This window comes from Gobius niger (assembly GCF_951799975.1).
Source record: "Gobius niger genome assembly, chromosome: 10".
In the NCBI taxonomy this organism is placed as follows: Eukaryota; Metazoa; Chordata; class Actinopteri; order Gobiiformes; family Gobiidae; genus Gobius; species Gobius niger.
In genome coordinates this window covers 18,016,822-18,036,842 of record NC_136861.1, presented here as the reverse complement: position 1 = coordinate 18,036,842, position 20,021 = coordinate 18,016,822, and the positions used below count along the sequence as shown (strand labels likewise).

The 20,021-nt window shown below is 41.0% G+C and overlaps 2 protein-coding genes across 3 annotated transcripts; one reads left to right on the top strand and one right to left on the bottom strand.

Moving 5' to 3' along the window:
• Nucleotides 1-263: 263 nt before the first annotated feature.
• On the bottom strand, nucleotides 264-3,906 carry zfand2a (zinc finger, AN1-type domain 2A). 2 transcript variants are annotated; one of them, XM_079565405.1, is made up of 10 exons: nucleotides 3,696-3,906; nucleotides 3,046-3,132; nucleotides 2,875-2,969; nucleotides 2,633-2,764; nucleotides 2,402-2,553; nucleotides 2,191-2,316; nucleotides 2,036-2,111; nucleotides 1,871-1,947; nucleotides 677-814; nucleotides 264-528 (listed from the first exon to the last, which is right to left on the bottom strand). In XM_079565405.1, exons 2-9 carry the CDS (start codon nucleotides 3,098-3,100, stop codon nucleotides 703-705), a joined length of 825 nt encoding a protein of 274 aa, XP_079421531.1. In that variant the 5' UTR covers nucleotides 3,101-3,132; nucleotides 3,696-3,906; the 3' UTR covers nucleotides 264-528; nucleotides 677-702. The 2 variants fall into 2 exon arrangements, with proteins under 2 accessions (XP_079421531.1, XP_079421530.1); XM_079565404.1 differs by having other exon boundaries at nucleotides 730-814.
• Nucleotides 3,907-14,524: 10,618 nt separating this feature from the next.
• On the top strand, nucleotides 14,525-19,007 carry uncx (UNC homeobox). Its single transcript, XM_079563876.1, has 3 exons — nucleotides 14,525-14,992; nucleotides 15,432-15,607; nucleotides 16,220-19,007. Exons 1-3 carry the CDS (start codon nucleotides 14,749-14,751, stop codon nucleotides 17,117-17,119), a joined length of 1,320 nt encoding a protein of 439 aa, XP_079420002.1. The 5' UTR covers nucleotides 14,525-14,748; the 3' UTR covers nucleotides 17,120-19,007.
• Nucleotides 19,008-20,021: the final 1,014 nt, after the last annotated feature.

The window sequence follows — 20,021 nt, the reverse complement described above, 5'->3', positions numbered from 1 at the left end:
CTCAGTACTTCTGTGGTTTACTTTTGCACAAACCCCCCCCAAAATATTCAAGTCAGTAATAGGGTGACCACCACCAAGGAAGTAAAAGTGGGACAGGTTTATGAAAGTAAAGCTCATATTAGATAAAGGAACTCTTGCACCATTGCATTTGTGAGATTCAGACTCGGCATGGATGCCATTCCAATAGAGAAATATTTTCGGAAACAAATCAATGTTTTTATGGATTCATAAACTAAATAAGGAAAGTCAAAATTCAGGGTGCATCGTGGAAATAATTTATTTCAATCATGTGGTAATACAATGGGCTTATGAAGAGCTTATATAAAATATGTATAAAGCAAATCATTACTGTTGAAAATATGTGCTTATATAGTAAAAGGCAATAATAAACTCTGCATCTTCTTATCTTTGATTAAAACAATCTTGAATGATCCCCCATGCGTGCGGCATCTAGTGGGTTTTAGCTTGTAAACAGATGGTGATCCAGTGCTAAGAGAGGCTGCAGTTGGACTGTTTGGACTCTCTGCCCTGAAAACAAAAGGAAGTGTATTAGGAACAAGCCCTCACGTTTTGCAGTATATGTTTGACCGCATCAGCGCATGGTACGAGTCTCAAAGGCAGGTAAGAGTTAGCTGATCAAAGAAGAGTGAGATCACTATGACAACAGTGTACCTACATGTTAGCTTGTGGTCTTTAAGCATGCTACGGGCGGCTAATCTTTCCCGGTACCTGTTGTCTCTGCTGCTGACGCCGAAACTCTTCTTCACTGGCAGCGAGAGCCTGAGCCAGAGCCAGATCCTCCTGCTCCTGAGGGCTACAGAGACAAACATTATTAAATACAGAATAAACACAACTTCTCTATACTAGAGCCAATAGTGAAAACGTTAACTTGTTTTAACTTGAAAAACAGGGCTATCCAATTTAACCCACAACTCTGTCAACAATGTTTCACTTTAAAGCCATAAAGTGGTTATTATATGTTATTTACGAAGAGAAAATGAACTGTCCCAAAATGAAAAAAATAGACAGACATGTTGAGCAATACCAACCATGTTCCACATAATGATCAGCTAAACATAGACAAACACATTCATTTACCAAAATAAAGCACATGGAAGAAGGATACGTATTTAGGCCTAATATTTACCTACTATCTACCTATAGTCAAAACAAAGCTGTAACATCTATGGAGATGAGCTGGTAATGTCCCGCTTCCAGGGAAGTGACGAGTCAGGTCTGAGAATAGGCGAGCTCCCTCACAGTAAACATTATGCTTTATCCACCAAGAAAAGCAATAGCAAGTTAATAAACGGTTGCAGTTTATTGTGTGAAATGCTAAGACAATAGGGGTTCAAATACGGACAAAAAAAAAGGTGCAAACCAGAGCGGACAAAAGCAAAGCAGCAGCTGAAGTAGGGGACAGCAGGAAGAGGGTGGACATAAAGCCACATATGGACAGATAATGATAATTATTTGATTGTGACTATACAGTAGTTTTTGTCTTTTTAATGAAATTGAAGTGCAAGTGATTTTAAACATTCATAATTCCCTCATAATTTTTTGTACAACTCAAAAAGTTACGCATATACCAAACAGAGTCTAAAAGTACAAGCTTTCACTCCGGCTACCTTGTAAAAATGTCTTATCTGCAGAATCCTAACATACTGCAGTCGAGCAGCACTGCATTAATGCAGTAGAGCAGGGTAGTGAGGAGACAAATCAATAAGCTCATTATAGAGAACTTCTATTGGAGTTTTATGTTGCTTTTAAAATGAGTCACATTAAGTTGGTAGTGTATTTCTCTTACTGCCCATATTAGCGTTTAGTGGGTATAGTTAACATTTCTTTACTGCATTGTACTTGTTCTTACCTGAGACTGGGCTGGACAGGCTGTCGTGACTCTGCTAAAGACATCTCTAGGGCCCTCTGCAAAGCCTGCTCTTCTGTCTGTAATCATAGCACAAGAGCGAGAGGGAACACTTAGACTTTCATTCCTCAGAAGAACATCTGTAGTGTCACTGTTAAAAACTCATACCAGGCCGGCCTGGAAAGACACCGAAGGAGGTATTGCGCTGTGTGCTGAAACTGATGTTGGGATTCGCTGGGTTGTGCTGAAAGTAAGAAATGGAGGTCATCAATGCAGAAGGGATTTACATTTAAGTTGAACTTTTTTTTTTTTTGCGTACTTACCTACTACTGCTCCTATGACTTGAGCTCACTCCATTAGACACAGGTCTAGAGCCAGCTGAAGTGGACGAATAAGACCCAGAGGCAGAGTTGGAGGAAGCACCTTGAGATCTCATGACTGCAGCATGTCTGAAAAATAATGAACAATTTAAGTCAATGCTAAAAATAACAAAATAAGTCTAACTGAATTTGGAAAAGAAAAGGCAGCACATACCCTGGTTTGGACAGAGCTTTGCCATCAGTTTTACAATCATGGTCTAAAGGATGACGATGTTTAAGACAGTAGTTTAAATTACATTGGTCACATGTTACTCGAATCATTTCCTTCTGCTTACAGCCACCTTTAGAGCATCTATTTGTAAAAATCTGAAAAACACAAAAGGTATTTGAATTACAATCTATCTAATCTATAATGCAAATGCAATAGTCATGTTGAAACCGCTACTTTTCGCTTTCTTTGTGCTGGATCCGACTTGCAGTCTCGGTCGATATGTTCACCAACTTTTATGTCAGGCATCTCCCCTCTTTTTACAGGAATTGGGATGTTGCACAATGGACACACGGGCACCTGGATATCCTATGGTGAAAAAATAATGATTAGCAATAGCCATTCATGCTCCTTCCAAAAGGAAACATTATCAACCAGCAAAGAGAGTATTCTAAAAAATGTTTACAGTGAATAAATACCTTCTTGTAGGAAGAGGTGCATTTATGAGTCGCATAGGTGATGTGGTCTTTACAGAAGATTTCTTGGCAAGCATCACATTTCATTGGAAGAAAATCTGACGGGAAAAAACTGTGTTTAAGAGGTTTTTCATATCTATAATTTGTATAAATGTGGTGTGGTACTGAACACACCTAAACGTTTACAGGATTTCTCTGAGCAGTGATCCCCCAGGTCAGGAAACTCCATGGTAAAAGCAAAACTCTTTACGACGAGAAGACCTTTAAAAAGAATTCAACTTAAACAAAAAGGATTTCAAACCGAACAGTCCCTGTAATTTGTAGCAAGTTACAATAAAGCTGTTCATTATATTGTGCTTTAATTTATCAAAGAGGTTAGGCTACAAATGTGTTTGTTTGGCACAGATGACTTGCACAATCACTGTAGCTGTCATCTGGTCGGGTTTGTAGTACGTTAGCCAGGCCATGCTAACAGCAAAAGATTAGCCAGTGTAGTTATATAACAGGCTCCAGCCCACAGTGCTGATAAAGGCATTACAAAACCCCACAACTGTAACTTACCACACCGTAATAACACAATGTAACACAACTTAACGGCACAAAAAACACAAAAGCTAACAGCTAGCTTGGCTGAAGCCAAGTGAGCGGTCTTATATTTAGTATAATGTTAATTCACTGAAGTGCTGAATAAAACGAGTGGCTGTAGGGACACTTCAACCTTTTAAACCAAATTTTGTAAATAACTTGGGACTCCAACAGTATTTCAAGAGACAACCCCCAGCTGATCAGATCAAATGTATCGGAGACAGACTTAGCTTACTCACCAGTTTCCCTTTAGCCTTCAGCTTGTTGCCTTCTGACAAAAGGTAACGGTGTTGTTCACGATGAAAATAGGTCACTTCGTCAATGTCCGATGTTTAAAGACTAGACTGCGATAGATCCCTGAGAAACACGGTCCGTCAGCGGCTGAGGATCGTCTCTGTTGTGTTTTTATTTCGTTTGGATGGTTTTGATGTGTCACGTACGCTCCACCTATACGTCTTCACGCACCATTACATCAGCGTCAACGTCACTATGAGCGTGGCCACGCAGAGCCCTCCCAGAGAAACATCAGGTCAAATCTAGAAAGATCCAACAAGGTGTGTACCTGTGTGTATTCCTGAATATTATGTCTATGGTGTACTCGAGGCATGTGCCTTTATTTATGACCAGAAATAACGCCACGTCATGGGAGCAGGTGGCAGCACATGGAAACTGGCATGACTAAGCACTTTTATAATAATAGGCCTTTTTAATTTCTATTTTAAATTGTGTTAGTTGTTTTTGATTCACTTTTTCATTGTGATGCACTTGTGATTTTATCTGCGAAAGGTACAGTATACTGTAAATAAAGTTTCATCTTTTATTGAATGAGGAACTTACTATGAAGATGTCGCTGAATATCAGGCTGAATATCAGGCTGAATACAAAAGCTAGGTCAGGCATAGACATGTGGAGCCTATTTTTAAATAATCGTTAAAAAAAATAAAAAAAATAAAAATAAATAAATAATAATAATAATAATAATAATAATAATAATAATAATAATAGTAATGCATTAGTTTCATATAGCGCTTTTCTGGACACACAAAGACGCTTCTCATTGCATTTCTTATTTACTCCATACTTGGCGGTGGTAAGCCACTATTTTGTTGCCACAGCTGCCCAGGGGTAGAGTGACGGAAGACAGGCTACCAGTCTGCACCATCGGCCCCTTCCGGCCACCACCAACCACTCACTCACACATTACATTCGCCAGGCTTCCTGGTGTTACCAAACGGTCTCCCATCCAAGTACCGACCAGGCCCTTCCCTGCTTAGCTTTAATGAAACCTACATCTACGCAGCAGTTTAAATCATTGCATAGCCTGTTTAGCCGAAGAGACTAAGACATTAAGAAATACTATCCTATTGAGAGACATGCCGTAATACCCTTAGAAGATAACAAAATGTAGCCTAATTGGCCTATTTGTGGATATTTAACTGCTACAGACTTTTTTGTTGAATGGCATTGACACCACAATCAGTCAGCATGTACTCTATCTCCCTTTTAATGCCATGTTTATGTGTAGCACATGGCTGAAGTATACAAAAACATGCAAAAGGATATATTGATCATGTTTAAATTTCATATTGGATTCATTCCATTGTGATAGTAACAGAAGATATTAACAGCCACTGTAGATTTGACAGATGTACAAATGCACAGTCTAAAATGACATGCCCCGAATGCCTTTAGCTCAGAGTTGACTGACGGCCAATGACTGCCATCTCGTTCCAAAACAGCTCTCCTCATCTTCATTTTAAATGCAAATGACGCTGTTGGGATACAATCGAGATCTCTCAGCCTGTCGTGCCTTCCCACAGCCCGTCATTTGTAGACTTAGCCTCTCTGCCAGCTGACTGCCTCCTGAAAGGGACTTTTAATTAATTTGTCACCACTGCTCATTTCTGCTCATTACACTTCACAATGTGTTCCCTTCACATTCTTCAGTTGGGATTATTATGGACACAGCCATTTTTGACAAGTAATTACATCATGTCAAATTTACATCTCTCCCGCTATAAAGTAATTGGCTCCGGTCACATGTTTTATATTAATAAGCTTCTGGAGTTATTACCAGCCAATTAGTGAGCATGTGTGTTTTTTGAGTGCTACATTCATTTCACTTCACATTGTGCCAAATTCAGCTCTCCGCAAGAACTCAAACATTCTGTAATCCTGCATGTTTAAAGATTCACTATCTGCTGTAGATTAAAATGCATATTACCAAATGACATTACTGAGATTTTGCCTCTGAAATGTCAAAATGGGAAAGCAATTTGTGTTTATCATCTTAATAGTATGACAACTCACTGCTATTGGCTACTGAATATGGGCCGGGTCATCATTTGTAAGTGAATAGGCCCATGACACATTGATATTTTTCCACTAATCATTTATTCATTTTTCTTTTTTTTTTTAATTCCCAAATATTAACACTTTTACACAGATGAAGTTTATTTATTTATTTCCGAACACTTCATTGGAGGATCAGCCCCATGAGATGAATCATCTCGTTTTCATGGGGGTCCTCAAGATCATGTCCAAGAAAAATTGGACAGAAAACAGCAATCAAACAAAATGATAATAACAATAATGATAAACCAAAAAAATAATAATAATAAACAAAACCTTAGCGCGCAGACACCACACACCAGCTCTCATATTTCACCTCCCCACCCATCATAAGAGTACACAGTGGTTCCCAAACTGTGGTGTTTGTGGTAAATGGTAAACGGACTCAACTTATACAGCGCCTTCCACCCCCATCAGGTCCAAAAGCACTCCACAGTAATGAACCAGTCACCAATTTATGTGACTAGACACATTTGAAACCATTTTTAAGTAAATGTTCATTTTTATTTTTATTTTTATTTTTTTAAACACATCATGAAGGTGCTTCAAAGGTCAAGCGTTTTGAGAGGTACTTGGTGTGAATTGTTTGAGAACCACTGGTGTGTCATAATGCATGCAGCACAATACCTTTTCTAGCATAACACTACATCACAGATATAAGTTAGTGTCAGAGAGAGTTTCAAAGATCTTGCGGCAGTTATTGAAGTTGCCTATTTGCCTGTTGCATCTTATTTCCCATAAAATAACGAAAACAAATTCTTGCTTTTGCTTCCCTGGATTCTTCCCTTCTGTAACTACTGAACGCACTTCACTTTCAGCCATGGTTCTCTCTGTCTCATTCCTTTTGACTCCATTAATGACAGTTATCAACTTCACAAACCTGTGACATCAATAGATTATATATTTTCCTGTGCTTTTCTGTTTCATTTAAAGGAAGTAGATGCAAGTTGGTCATTTTTATACTCATTACTGCCACCTCAGATAGTAATATGTAACTGCAGGTTCTATATTAAGCTCGTGCATGAAGGCACTTCGGACCGAATTAACAACTTTTTGAGTGACAGTGCAGGATTTTAGAGGCATTTGTGGTGAACAGGTCTGAGCTCATTCTACACATCAGGACATTGCTGGAACATGTAAGGGCAGGAAATGTTTAAACTCTGTGTAGAAATGGCAATATAAGGTTCCATATTTGTTGCTATAGATCAAAACTACACTTAGCCCCTGAATACTGGGAAATAAACTAACCTCGGCAAAGTGGAGTCAGTTTTCCTCATTTCTGAAAACACCGTGAAAACGACTTGTTACAAAGACAAACTGTATGGAACAATGTGCTAATCTGATGGCTTTTTTTGTGCTGTTATGCAGGTTTCACCAGTAGAGGGCAGCAGCAGACAGAGGAGAGGTTTGTAAAACGGTATGGACACAGTCGAGTAGTACGTTTTTGAATAAGTTTCAATGGTATCAGTTTAAAGAAAGTTTTTTTTTTTTTTTTTTTTTAAAGTAGAACTGATGATACAATGTCGCATTTCAAAGACAGTGTGCAAATGTTATTTATGGACACAACTCACAAACCCCTTGGAAACTTATTGGAAAGGCTTTAATGCTTCTAAATGAATGTGCACACGCTGTCTAATGCTGCCTTCATGTGCTCCGGTAAAGATGATATACTGTCAAGTTGTGAAGCGGGGAAAAAAAAAGAAATTGAAAAAAACACCAATAGCTACACTAAACAAATAAATTCACGTGAGAAAGTCGTCTACAAACCGTTAAACTACTACTACTACTACTACTGCTTTGATAGAAGAAAAAAAACATATAAAGTTTGGCTTTTTTTTCTATTACTATACGTGGAAAAAGATGCAAAATTTCAAACTGAGTAGCTAAATAGCGAAATGCATATAGTGTCGGCTTCATAATAATCAGCTAAAAGACATCAAATCGTATTATCTCTGCGCTCTGTTGTGTTGAAAGGTCAAAGGTTATCTCATCTCTCCCAGTTTCCCAGTGGAAAATACGAGATGAGGTGGCGTTCATGTGCAATTTTCTACTCGGCAAGTGGTATTTACCATAATTACGAGACCACGTGGAGGCAGCATGACTCCGTGTACACAGAAGTGCTTTCAAAACAAATGTATAAATAAACACCTGCAGACTGGGAGACAGCAGCTGGCCGGGTAGGAATTGTTGTCCAAAAGGTAAAATACAAGACAATAACATTTGGCTACATAAAATCACACATAAAGGGCTATTGCAACCAATAAAACTAAAACAAACAAAAAACAACAACTTTCAACACATATATTTTTAGATTAATTTCGTGGGTGTAATAATTTGAGTTACGTACCCCCTTATTATTTTTGCATTAATATATTATATAGGTATATATCTTTTTGAACATGACAGACATCTGCAAGTGAGTGAATTACAGGCATTTGGTCACTAGAGGGCACCAGAGGACTTTTTATCCAAATGTTTCGCTCCTAATAAGTAGTTATCAGATTTTTAATGCTCTGTTGATGAATACAGACCACAAACTACTAAGTGATGACTTTTGACCGCACCATTTCAGCAAACAGCTCGGAGATTCCGCAACATTACTCTGTATTGTTGCCACATTGGCCCGGTGCTGTCTGTATATGTCAGAAGTGAAGTTTAGTACCATGCTGCAATTATCTGCTTTACACTATGTATTCCCCTGAGCACGTTGTTATGTTTTGTATAGCGGCAGATGGCCTGTAACTACAATACCTCTTTGTAATCTGAGGAAGTAACTGGGGACTTGTTGGTTCTGTCTTTTCCAATTTGGAAACAATAACTATGATCAACACTTGTCTCTAGAAATACTTCGTTTCTCAGTTCATGTTTTGCTCGCTATTTCACAGTAGTAGTTTGAAAACCCGAGCCAGTCATTGTGCAAAGTAAAAGCGGCGGAACTGTCCGTGGTGCTGAAGTTACGCAGGCACATTTACATTAGAGCGACAGTTGTACGGAGTCATCAACACATGTTTTATCCAATACAAGTCTCATAAACAATTTCTTTAGAATATATACTCTTAAGACTGTACGGTTTTGGAATATATATTTGCATATTTTTGGATAAGAAATTTGAAGTGCAGGCATTCCAGTACATGTTTGTAGAGATATAAGCTGCAGGTTTAGCAGGTTATGTGCATCACCCTATATGGAGATAGGATTCTGTATTGTTTGAAAGTGATATTCTGCTATTTGATTGTAGTGAATATTACAGGTCTTGTCATCAGTGCAAGTAGCCAACTACTTCTAGACTACATTGTGCTGTATGGAACATTGCTGTAACTTTTTACCATTTACTGTGTTTTGGGTACTTCCTCAGCACTTCCTGTGTCTTTGTAGACGCCATCATCAGAAACCTTGACCAACCATGACCTTCTTCAGGGCGTAAGCATTTTATTTATGCATGAATAATGTTTAAGTTCTATATGTTTTTCTGATTTAGACATGGTTTACACTAAGGTTATACATAATTTAGTGCAATTCAAGTCTTTTCAGACCTACTGTAGTTCTGACTTGATCTTGACCTGAAGGCATTTCGAAGGTCAATGATTTGATGAAGTGATACTTTGTGCGAAAACTTTGAGAACAACTGATCTCGACCATTATCTTTCAATCCCATTTCATACAATTTACCCGATGATTTCTCACCACAAACAACAATTACTTTGCTGTTTCAATAGGCCCAGTGAATAGACACCAAATGTTTATATCATGCTATTTTAAAAGACATAATTGCAGCCAAAACATGCACCTATTCATCCTCCACACACACACAAAAAAAAATCATTTGGTATTAAAGGTGGCTTAACATTTTGTACTTTTTAAATTTCTCACCCTTATATTCCCCCTATTATTAGATTGAAGTTGAATAATAAGCAGTGCTGCCTTCATCTTGTGGAGCTGTAATTAACGTTGGGCCCAAAAAAAAAAAAAAAGTGGAGGCGATGGCGCAGACGGATTGGGTGAGAGAGAGAGAGAGAGAGAGAGAGAGAGAGAGAGAGAGAGAGAGTGGAGAGAGAGAGTGGAGAGGGGAAAAAAAATGCAAATTATTCCCCGCACAAAGGCTCCTCACAAATTGGCGTCACCATTTCTCAAATTATATCATTACTATATTTTGAAAATGTTAATCTGTTGAGCGGATTTCCCGGGGGAGTTGAGTAAATTAGTTCTATTTCCGAGGCTGGCTCTGCGTTAAGAAAAAAAAAAGGAAAGAAAGAAAAAAAAAAAAAAAGGCACACCGACGACAAGCACCTCTGATTTGCTGATTACAATTAGACTCCCCAGTTTGGACTCCTTCAAGCATTGATAATTTTCGGCATATTAAGCACGTTTTAGCAAAGGTGATAAGTCACTTTTAATTGAAATGAAATTATTATTCTAATGGAAGTTTGCTTATTATTATTGGGAGGCACTAGTCACTCTGGCTCGCTCGGGTTTTTGCATGTGGAAAGAGGGGCTCCGGCGCTGGAGAGAAGGGGGCGAGGGGACGGCAGATTTTGAAGGGCATTAGGGTGTCAGGAATGAATGAGGTAATTTGGAGGGAATTACTTTCTCTTCTATCAGAAATGAACTGAATTAAAAGTCCAAATCAATCGCTCCTTTCACTTCTCCATTCTACTTTGACAGCGGCACAATTACAGATAATTAGATGGGAGGAAACTTTTAATTGTGGGATTAGAGCGAGAGGCAGGGGCTGGGCTGGGATGGTGGTGGTGGTGGGGGAGTAGGGGCTGACTTCCTTCTTCTTTTTTTTTCTTTTTTTTTTTGTCTCCTCAGTTTTCTTGCTTAAAATCGAATCAAAGGATTTGCGGGCTTTAAATGGCAACCGGTCCCCTCTCTCTAACACTGTACACTTTAATTGGAACTGCATCTCCAAATCATCCAAAACAATTAATTTAGATTTAATTCTATAATTATCATCAAATCGAATAATGTGCAACCTAATTTAGATAGTTTAAAATTAACGCGCGTGAAGTTAATTGAGTAATTAAACTCCTAAACTGCCGCCTATTAATTTGGCTGCCTAATTAAAAATGAATGTGATTTTGAGCGGCTAAACCAAGGCATCAGTGTTGGATGGCGCCGCTGATAAAGCCCCTGTGTTTCTTTGAGGGGACGTGTCAGTGAGCACCTCTGCGGAGTGACTTTCACAGCACTGCTTATCAGTTTATCTGGATGAGTGCGATCCTCCTTTTAGATCTGCAGCGGCGAGGAGCCAGCCAAGCAGCGAGAAGACACAGGGATGATACCATTAATGGGACTTAACTTGCTCGAGGGGTGGGGGGGGGGGGGGGGGGGGGAGGCTGCGATGTTTGTTTGTGTTGATAGGAGCCAATCACGTGTGAATAATGTGGCGCTGACTTTTAAACTTATGGCTGACAACTTTTCCTCCCCCCCATACAAAAGTTCAAAGTTACACTTAACATGAACTTTCTGGTTACTCGCTTCATGTTCGACTTTTCCGTGTACCTGAGCTAAACCTTGTAACGGGTTTTGTAGAGGGAGTAGATGATGTCACAAGCATGGCGACGAGAAACAAACACAGTGTGAATGTCGAGTTAGTGAGTTACTGTTTGGACACTGAGCCAGGGAAGTTGAGGGGGTCTGTTCAGAAGGAAAACCATAACCGAACTCTATAAGGGGACAAGGCCATGTAAAACCATCTTCCTCTTCTTCTTCTTCTTCTTCTTCTTCTTCTTCTTCTTCTTCTTCTCCTTCTACCATCTGCAGAAGCCCGCTCACCAGTTGCATGCAGGTTTCAACTTCATATTCTCCTCATCCCCATTGACACTGTCTGTCCTTTTGACTCTGAGCAAAGCATTGGAACACACCAACGGCGTAAGACAATTTATGTGTCAATGGGGCCACAATACCAACAAAAAAAAAAAGGAGAGAGAAAAAAAGGTAAAGCTTTTGTTATAGCGTGATTATTTATGGCTTTAATCTTTATCGATTTGAAAACACTGCTTCTCGTTGACTCCTCATGTGTTGCTATGAATAACATAACACTAATCAATAAGCAAAGATGTGCCCTGTTTGCGGATGTGCGTCACTGAAACTTCTTGGGACACATCAAAATGAGGCAGTGAGACAAAAAAAAAAAAACAGCATTATTTCAACATCTCGCGATTCTTGACCATCGAGCCTTTAGGTTATTGCTTTGTAAAATGGGAAGTTAATGAAAAAGACAGATTGAGCCACCCCCCCTTTCCCCTCCAGCCCCCCCTGCTGTGTGAATAGGCCCCTGTCAGCCCCCTTGCTCCATTCTCTGGACCTCATCTCAGCGTAATCAATTAGTCTATAGGCCTCGCGTGCACTTATTGACTCGGATCAACAATATATAAACGCAATAAAGACGAGCTGTCCGCGCGCCTTTTGACGCAAAGACCTCTCTCCCCCACCCCCACCCCCCCCCCCCCCTCTCACAACAACAGCACGCGCGCGGACACAAACTATTTCTCTGTTTCTCGGGGTTATTTTTTTTTTAAAGACATGCCAAAGTGTTGTTAAAGGGGGAGTAAAAGAAGAAGAGGTAACGAGGCAGGGGCAGCGGAGCGACTGAACACTAGCCTTGTCCGCCTTATTATCGGGTTAATTAAAGCTCCGATCTGACAATGTCACCCGGTTGTAGAAAAACGGATTCAAATGCAGCGTCTCTGGAGACTGTGTCAAGAAGGAGAGGGCTGTTTTTCTTTTTTGTCCCACCGAGTCGAGGGACCAAAGCCTATACATGCAGAAACCTCCCCTCCTGTGTGCGCGCGTGTGTGTGTAGTCAGAAGTGACAAAAAGCAATTATTGAATTTTTAGATGTCCAAAAATAAAAGCGAGGAATTATTCATAAGACGCTAGTGCTCGTCGTGGCGCGTAAAAAGTTCATTAAAATGGAAGGCCCGTGCGCACTGCTATACGCGGGGTTGTTATTTGGGGCTTGGGGGTCAAGTGACGAGCGGATTATATACTTCCTCATAATAATATTAATTAAACAATTTGCATGCTAATAGGGTAACAATTATCGCAGCTTCTGTTGAGAGATTCAGGTTATTACAACATGCCAATCCGGGGTGCCAAGGGTCAGGGAATGAGTGGGGTGCGAAATTTCAACTCTGATTAACATTGTGACAGCGCCAGACTTGGGATAAATAAAGTCAAATTAATTATTTGAAGAAAGCTAATGAGGAGATCTCGAACTGAAGCTGGTCCTATATTGAAGAGGAGATTTTTTTAATGTTAATTTTACAAGTAGGGACGTGTCTATTTCACGCTCTTGTCCCATTGTCTTTTAGCACTTCACAAAATCGACCTCAACTTGACCCGCGTCCGGCTTGAACACGTTGGACTGTTTTCCGCTGTTAAACCACTTTTAATTTACTTTTTTATGAAATCGGGATGCCGGAAATGAAGAGTCAACACCTTGTAAGGTGTGTTTTTTCTCCCCTCTCTTGCTCCCTCATAGGTTTACCTTAAGTTACCACAGAAACCAACTGCTAAATCAAATCTGTGGAGTTTTGACTCATCGTAAGATTTGCTGTAGCCTAATTGATATGTTTTTTGTTTTATTCCCCAATACATGTGCATTTATAAATAGTTCACATGTGTTACAAAGTTTCCCATGCATGATGTTTTAGATATTTTTTGTCATTTATTAAACACATGGTAGGTTGGCGTGTTTAGGTTTAATATAGAGGCAATAAGACTGATACATTAGCATTAATTATATATATATATATATATATATATATATATATATATATATATATATATATATATATATATATATATATATAAATATAAAAAAATATTTCCCAAATACAATTAGCGTGTTTCATGCGATCACAATTTTAAAATCTTCACTTGTCACTGAATTCTTTCTCTATCTCTAAAAAGGAAAACACATTATTGATTTATGGTTTTATGGCACACACTATACTTAATGTACACGTTTTTATTCAGATTTTGTTGATCAAATGTAACTGATGTGTAGTTTTTTTTCTGGATGTATTTACACAACCTTGACAAGGTTAACTCAATAAAAATACATCTGCACTTTCTTAATGGTGTCATGTTATTTATATGGGTGAAATGTTCCTTCATAATAAATTGTAACAAGCTTTTAAAAAAGAATCCATTGTAGTTATGATCAGATACACAATAAAAGCCATACTTGTGTTTTAAAACCGTTATAATTCACAAAACACTGCGTAAAAGTGTAAACCAAGTGACAAAGTGCTCGTCATTTTCTGTGCGTAAAAGCCTCCCTTCCCTTTAAGATGATTAAAAAGATAACACATTAATAACCCCCTTTGACTTCCCCTTTAATAAAACATAACCTTAATCAATGTGTGGCCGCGGTCTACAATGTGTTGCGTTTTGCTATGAACAAAAAAAAACCTGTCCTCGCGCAGCCTTTTCTCCGCTACACGAGCCCGCTTTCCCTCTCCTCTACCTCGCTTCCTTCCTTCCTCCCTTCCCCTCGCTTCCTCTGGCGGGCTCCCCCGTGTAGTCCGCGATGTAGTTCTTATCAAAGCCCTCCTGTCTTGTTGTGACAGCTCTGATATTGTTTATTGAGGTGGATGTCAGCTTTAATTAGCAATCGATACGGGGGAGCGTTTGCTGCGCGAGCGGGAGAAGGAGACGGAGCGAGCGCGCCTCTGACGTCAGCGCCCCATTACCGCCTCTCATTGGGTCCCGTATTCCCACAGCCTTGGACCGCTAATTATTGGGAGGTTCATGTGGATAAAGTAGAGCTCATCCCTCCCGCTCGCATCATGTCCCCCGCTCGTTGGCCGCTGCGTGCTCTTTAACGCGCCGCGCCGTAAGTCTGGTCCGGCCCTTTTTTTTCCTCCTTCCCCTCTCCCCCGTATATTCTCACGTCGCGGTTTCCCCCTCTTTTCCGAGCCCGCCGGGATGATGGACAGCAGGATACTGGATCCACCACACGCCCAGTTCGGGATGGTGGGCTTCCCGTACCATCTGAGCCACCACCACGTTTACGAATTAGCCGGGCATCAACTTCAATCTGCGTCCGCGGTCCCCTTCTCAATAGACGGATTACTTAATGGATCGTGCACGGCGTCTGTGGGCAATTCCAACCCGCTCTTGTCTTCGGGCTGCGGGATGAATGGAGATAATCAGCAGTATAAACTGACAGGTAAAGGCAATGCCAGCGCTATACACACACACGCATGCACACGCACAACACTACTCTACGCGCTGTATACACAATAACCTTGGCTGCCGCGATGCAAAACAGAAACAAAGCCACGTTACCGCAACTTATCCTCTTGTGAGGCGTTTAGGAAGGCAAGCACAATCAGGTTTAAGAGCTATCGCCGTCATTGTTTGACTAATTCCAGCAAAAACAAAGCCGCCTTTACGCGCAGAGAGTGTTTGTTTATAACCTGTAATATGTGGTGGATATGTGGTGGAGCTATAGCTGTGCGTAAAACACAGTATCAATCATAAAATAACAGTTAAACTTTCGAAAGCGTAATGGTTCCCGGTCAATCCCAGGGCAGCCCAAACGCTGGGTGAATTGTGGTGATTTTTTTCCCCCCATTGTTGACACTTGTGCTGGTTGCTGTGCTTAGACTCGGGGGACCCAGACAAAGATAGCCCCGGCTGCAAGAGAAGGAGAACGCGCACAAATTTCACCGGTTGGCAGCTGGAGGAGTTAGAAAAGGCGTTTAACGAGAGCCACTATCCGGACGTGTTCATGCGAGAGGCTCTGGCTCTGCGCTTGGACCTCATCGAGTCGAGAGTGCAGGTAAATACAGTTCAAGCAAATCCTGTTTGTGTGCAGTTTTCGTTGTAATATGATCTCCTTTGTGGGTGTGTTTGTATTCATTATTAGAAAACGGTCATAAATGGGGGATTATGTAAAGATGTAGAAAATGCATTTGTAATATTTTTCTGTGCGTAATTTGAATTTATTGTATTGATTTATTCTCATTGTTTTGGGTCAGTTGGATAAATATTGAATTATTTAAAATTACTGAATAAATAAACTGTAAAATTACTTTTGCAATTAGCACATATGTATATTTTTAATATTCAGTACAATGCTTTATACAATTTTCAACAAGTTCTCAACAATAATAACAACACAGTTTTCCTAAATTCCTCAGCTTTCTTTTATTTATTTTTGGCATCAAAAATCATTGTTTTGTAAAATAATTCAAATGTATTTATTTTGTTTAAAAATAGGCAATGAAATTGCTGTAATTAATATTGTGATATAGGCATCATAATAATTGAACTCTTAATAAAACACCTTGGATATTGTTAAATAGCTTCAGGGGGCAACACAGACTCTTTACCGTCCTATATTTATAATCTGATTTTTTTTTTTCTAATGCTGCCCTCGTCGTGTCTATAGGTTTGGTTCCAGAACCGCAGAGCCAAGTGGCGGAAAAAGGAGAACACGAAAAAGGGCCCAGGTCGACCAGCCCATAACGCGCACCCCACCACGTGCAGCGGGGAGCCCATGGACCCGGATGAGATCGCGCGCCGTGAGCTGGACCGCATGGAGAAGAAGAAGCGTAAACAGGAGCGACGTCTGCTCAAGGCCCAGAATAAAGCCTCCGGTTCTGGGGATATGTTCCACACGCCCGGCTCGGACAGCGACAGTGGGGTGTCCCACGTGACCGACTCTGATCACAACACGGGCCTGTCTTTTGACAACAGCAGCCACCACTCGAGCTGTGACCCTCTCCAAAACCAAAGACACCCGGAGCGGGACATTGGCGGAGCCGACAACATCGCCCTGAACACCGGCAGCGCGAATAAACTCAACCCGTTCAGCGTGGAGAGCCTTCTGTCGGACACTAGACCCAGACGCACCCCCGCGGCCTTACCCCCCTCGCGGCCTTTGATAGGAAAGGGACACTTCCTGCTCTATCCCATTACGCAGCCACTAGGATTCATTGTTCCCCAAACTGCCCTCAAAACCAACTCAGCGACAGGACACGGCGAGGGCCAGTCCGGTGGATCTAGGGCAGACTGTGCGGACTCCGCGGAGGACCTTCCCGGTGGCAGCAGTCCGTCCAGATCCGCCTTCCAGACTCACAACCCCGGGGTCAGCAGCAGCAGCAGCGGCAGCGGCGGCGGCGGCGGCGGTGGCGGCGGTAGTGACGCCTTGTACGAACACAACACGAGCCCCGCTGCATGTGGCGACGCGGACAGAAAAGAGCTTTTAGAGCATTTAGAAAAGAAGGACGACAACCCCACGTCTGTACCACGTGACAGCCCCGTAGACAGCACTATGGACATGGAGTAAAGATTCTTGTGGGGGTTAAAGAGAGTCGTGCAGATCTATTTCTCATTAGGCCAAAGCTTCCTTGCTGATATTTTTTTGACAATGTGTGTGCGCCAGGAGTCTAGCTATACCTTTAAGTGGTAGTTTGTGGTTACGCGGGGTTGTATGAGATCGGCCCTTATTGGGTTGCTTGTGAATAGTTTATTACCACTATAACAATTACACAGAGGAGAATGCCAAATGAACTAGCTTGCTGCAGTATAGGCACAGAATCTTACCAAAACAAAACGCACGGGCAACAAAATGTAAACTGCCTGTGCCATAAGTTTGGAGCAGCACATCTTTTACAAATTGCAAATCCTCTGTTTATCAAAATACGACCCCAAAATAACAGCACTTGATATAAACCAAATTCTCAATAATGATTAGAATAAAAGACCCAGTGTTTGTGCTCGCCTCGTAGGTTTGTTTTGGCTTTCTTTGTGTGCATCATTAGTGGTAATTGACTGTCCACAGATGACTCCATACAATTCCCTGATCCCAAAAACCGCACTATCCTTTTAGTGTCTTGTCAAAAAAAAGAAAAAAAAAGAAAAAAACGTGAAGAGACCAACAAAAATCCTCAAAAGCTGTAAAAAAGGTACTATACTATTTATATATGTAAGGTTTTTCTTAAATAAATCTATTGTATACAAGCACCTGGCACGTGTGGGACCATAACTAGACGGTTTCTGCGGTTACTGTGAAGTAGTAGGTCCATGGTACAGTAGGAAAGGCTTTCTTAAGAAATCTCATGTTGTACTTTGTATATTGCCTTAACAAATTTATTCATCTATAAGCCCCTTCTGAAATGAGGTTACGAGCCCGAGGCGAAAAGGACCCGCTCGACTCCTGCAGAGTTTTGATATGAAAGTAATTATTTTCCCGGTGGCTACTGCAAGGGGGATTCAGTTTATTTTAGCTCAAAGGGGGTTATAATACATTACCGATTTCTAGTGATATGAAATCACATAAACTTCCAAGAATAATAGAATTAGCATGAAAAGGCCTGGGTGTCAAATTGAAATAGGAAAATAATAGCCCCGGCAGCTGCAGTGTGTGTTTGTGCATATTGGATGGGAGATGGGGGATCGTGGGGAGGCATTTTCATGAGGTTGTCTCTCTCCTCTCTCTCCACTTTGTCAGGGCCCCTTGTAGCAGGGCTATATTAAGATAGATGTTCGATGATATCCCTCATTGTTCTGTCGCTTTACATTGATGTTTGGGTGTTATCAGCCTATTGATCATGCGTCGGCTGTAATAGGACGGGCTGGCAAACGTGCCTATTTACAATAGCAGAACACATTTGTTCTAATAGGGTTGGCGGTCCCCCGGGACGGCACGCAGGATCTGGGACATCTGCTCCCTTTTGCAATATTAGCTGCGTTGACCACAATATCAACCAATGTGGGAGAAGAAATGTCACACCCTAAAACAAGACCAAAAAAAAAACAAAAAAACAAATGTTGTTGAAAAAACACACACACACGAGCCCCCTTTAGTGTTCATCTGGCCGGGGTCTTGATTTGCAAATAAATTGAAAATAATCAGAGAGAGGGGTGAGCTTTACGTCTGAGCCGACACAAATGAATTTCTGAGCCAGTGTCCCTTTCAAAAATATTTACATAAATTTCAAGCCATGCAGCTGTTTGCTCTAGGAAGCAATGTCTTATTAGGTTTGGTGGGGGGGCAGGGGCAAGCCCACGAGCCCTGACACGACGCACACGCACCGGATTATAGGCCCAGGATGTTGGGTTAGAGGTGTCCACTCTGCCTGCCCCTGCTCTCCAACGTTACATAAACCTAATCTCATGTGCTATTGTTGTGTCTTTGTTTACATGCAATCCAAACCCACTGAGCCACTGGTCAAACATCACATTCAGAGAGTATTGTAGTTAGTTTCCTTCTTGTGGACAGTGTGGTTGACTATATTCTCTTTTGGTTTTGCTTTATTTTGTGTACATTCATAACAGATGATACTCAGTGCATGAGTGTATCAGCAGGAGGTCATTGATAACATACTTGGCTTTACTGAGCTGTAACATTTGCAGTGAGCACATTGCTTATCATTGTGGATAATTGTCATCAAGATTCTGCTTTAATGAGAAGCTGTCTCAGATTTTGTTGACAGTGAAATTGCCCATGACTGAATAATTCACCCCCACCAAAATGGATATAGTGTTTCTCCTTTTTAAAAAAAGAAGCGGGATACAACGATGTCCCGTTTGAAATAACCCCCCCAAAAAAGATTCATGGGGTGTGTACTTTCCCCCGCTACTCTGAGGCTATTTGGGACGTATGCCCAGTTCATCCATAATTCATTAGCAGACTGAATAGGAGTATCGCTGGCTGCACATTGGTGGCCTTAAGGTGAAATTAGCGATTTGCTTAAGTAGTTAAGCTTTTCTTGCCTGAGAGCTGCACGCTGCATGATTCAAGACAAACTATCAATCGATATGCCCAGGCAGCCTCCAGGAAGATGTGTCGTCCATGAATCATACTTTATGAATTCAATTTATACCCGGAGAAATTTTCAATTTGAACGGCGGATCATTATGGGAGAGTGTAAATTGTTTTTGCTCTATTATGCATCGGACGCCATCATTTTTCTTTCTAATTACGGAGGTGTCAGGTCGGGCTGTCATGCAGACGCTGATTTTCAATTTAACTGATCATCATGCATTCATTTTCCCATTTGATAAATCTGCTATCTGGAAGCGCCTCCATGCCCGGAATGCTAAGAGAGAGGCGCAGATTGGCAAAGTAATAGGGGCCTGTATGCGGCAATAAGTGCAGATCAGGCAGCTAATTTAGCACCTCCTGGTATTTCCATTTCCATTTCTCATTTCCAAGTCTCAGAGGAGGGAAAGCAGCCCAAAGGCAA

Bases quoted from the DNA above. Each gene is read 5' to 3' on its own strand.
- zfand2a (XM_079565404.1), bottom strand. From the start codon at position 3,100: ATGGAGTTTCCTGACCTGGGGGATCACTGCTCAGAGAAATCCTGTAAA. The intron at 2,554-2,632 runs GTAGCGGTTTCA...TGTGTTTTTCAG, and splicing joins CAGCACAAAGAAAGCGAAAA to ATTTTTACAAATAGATGCTC. The intron at 529-729 runs GTACCGGGAAAG...TTTTGTTTTCAG, and splicing joins GTCAGCAGCAGAGACAACAG to GGCAGAGAGTCCAAACAGTC.
- uncx (XM_079563876.1), top strand. From the start codon at position 14,749: ATGATGGACAGCAGGATACTGGATCCACCACACGCCCAGTTCGGGATG. The intron at 14,993-15,431 runs GTAAAGGCAATG...TGCTGTGCTTAG, and splicing joins TCAGCAGTATAAACTGACAG to ACTCGGGGGACCCAGACAAA. The intron at 15,608-16,219 runs GTAAATACAGTT...TCGTGTCTATAG, and splicing joins TCATCGAGTCGAGAGTGCAG to GTTTGGTTCCAGAACCGCAG.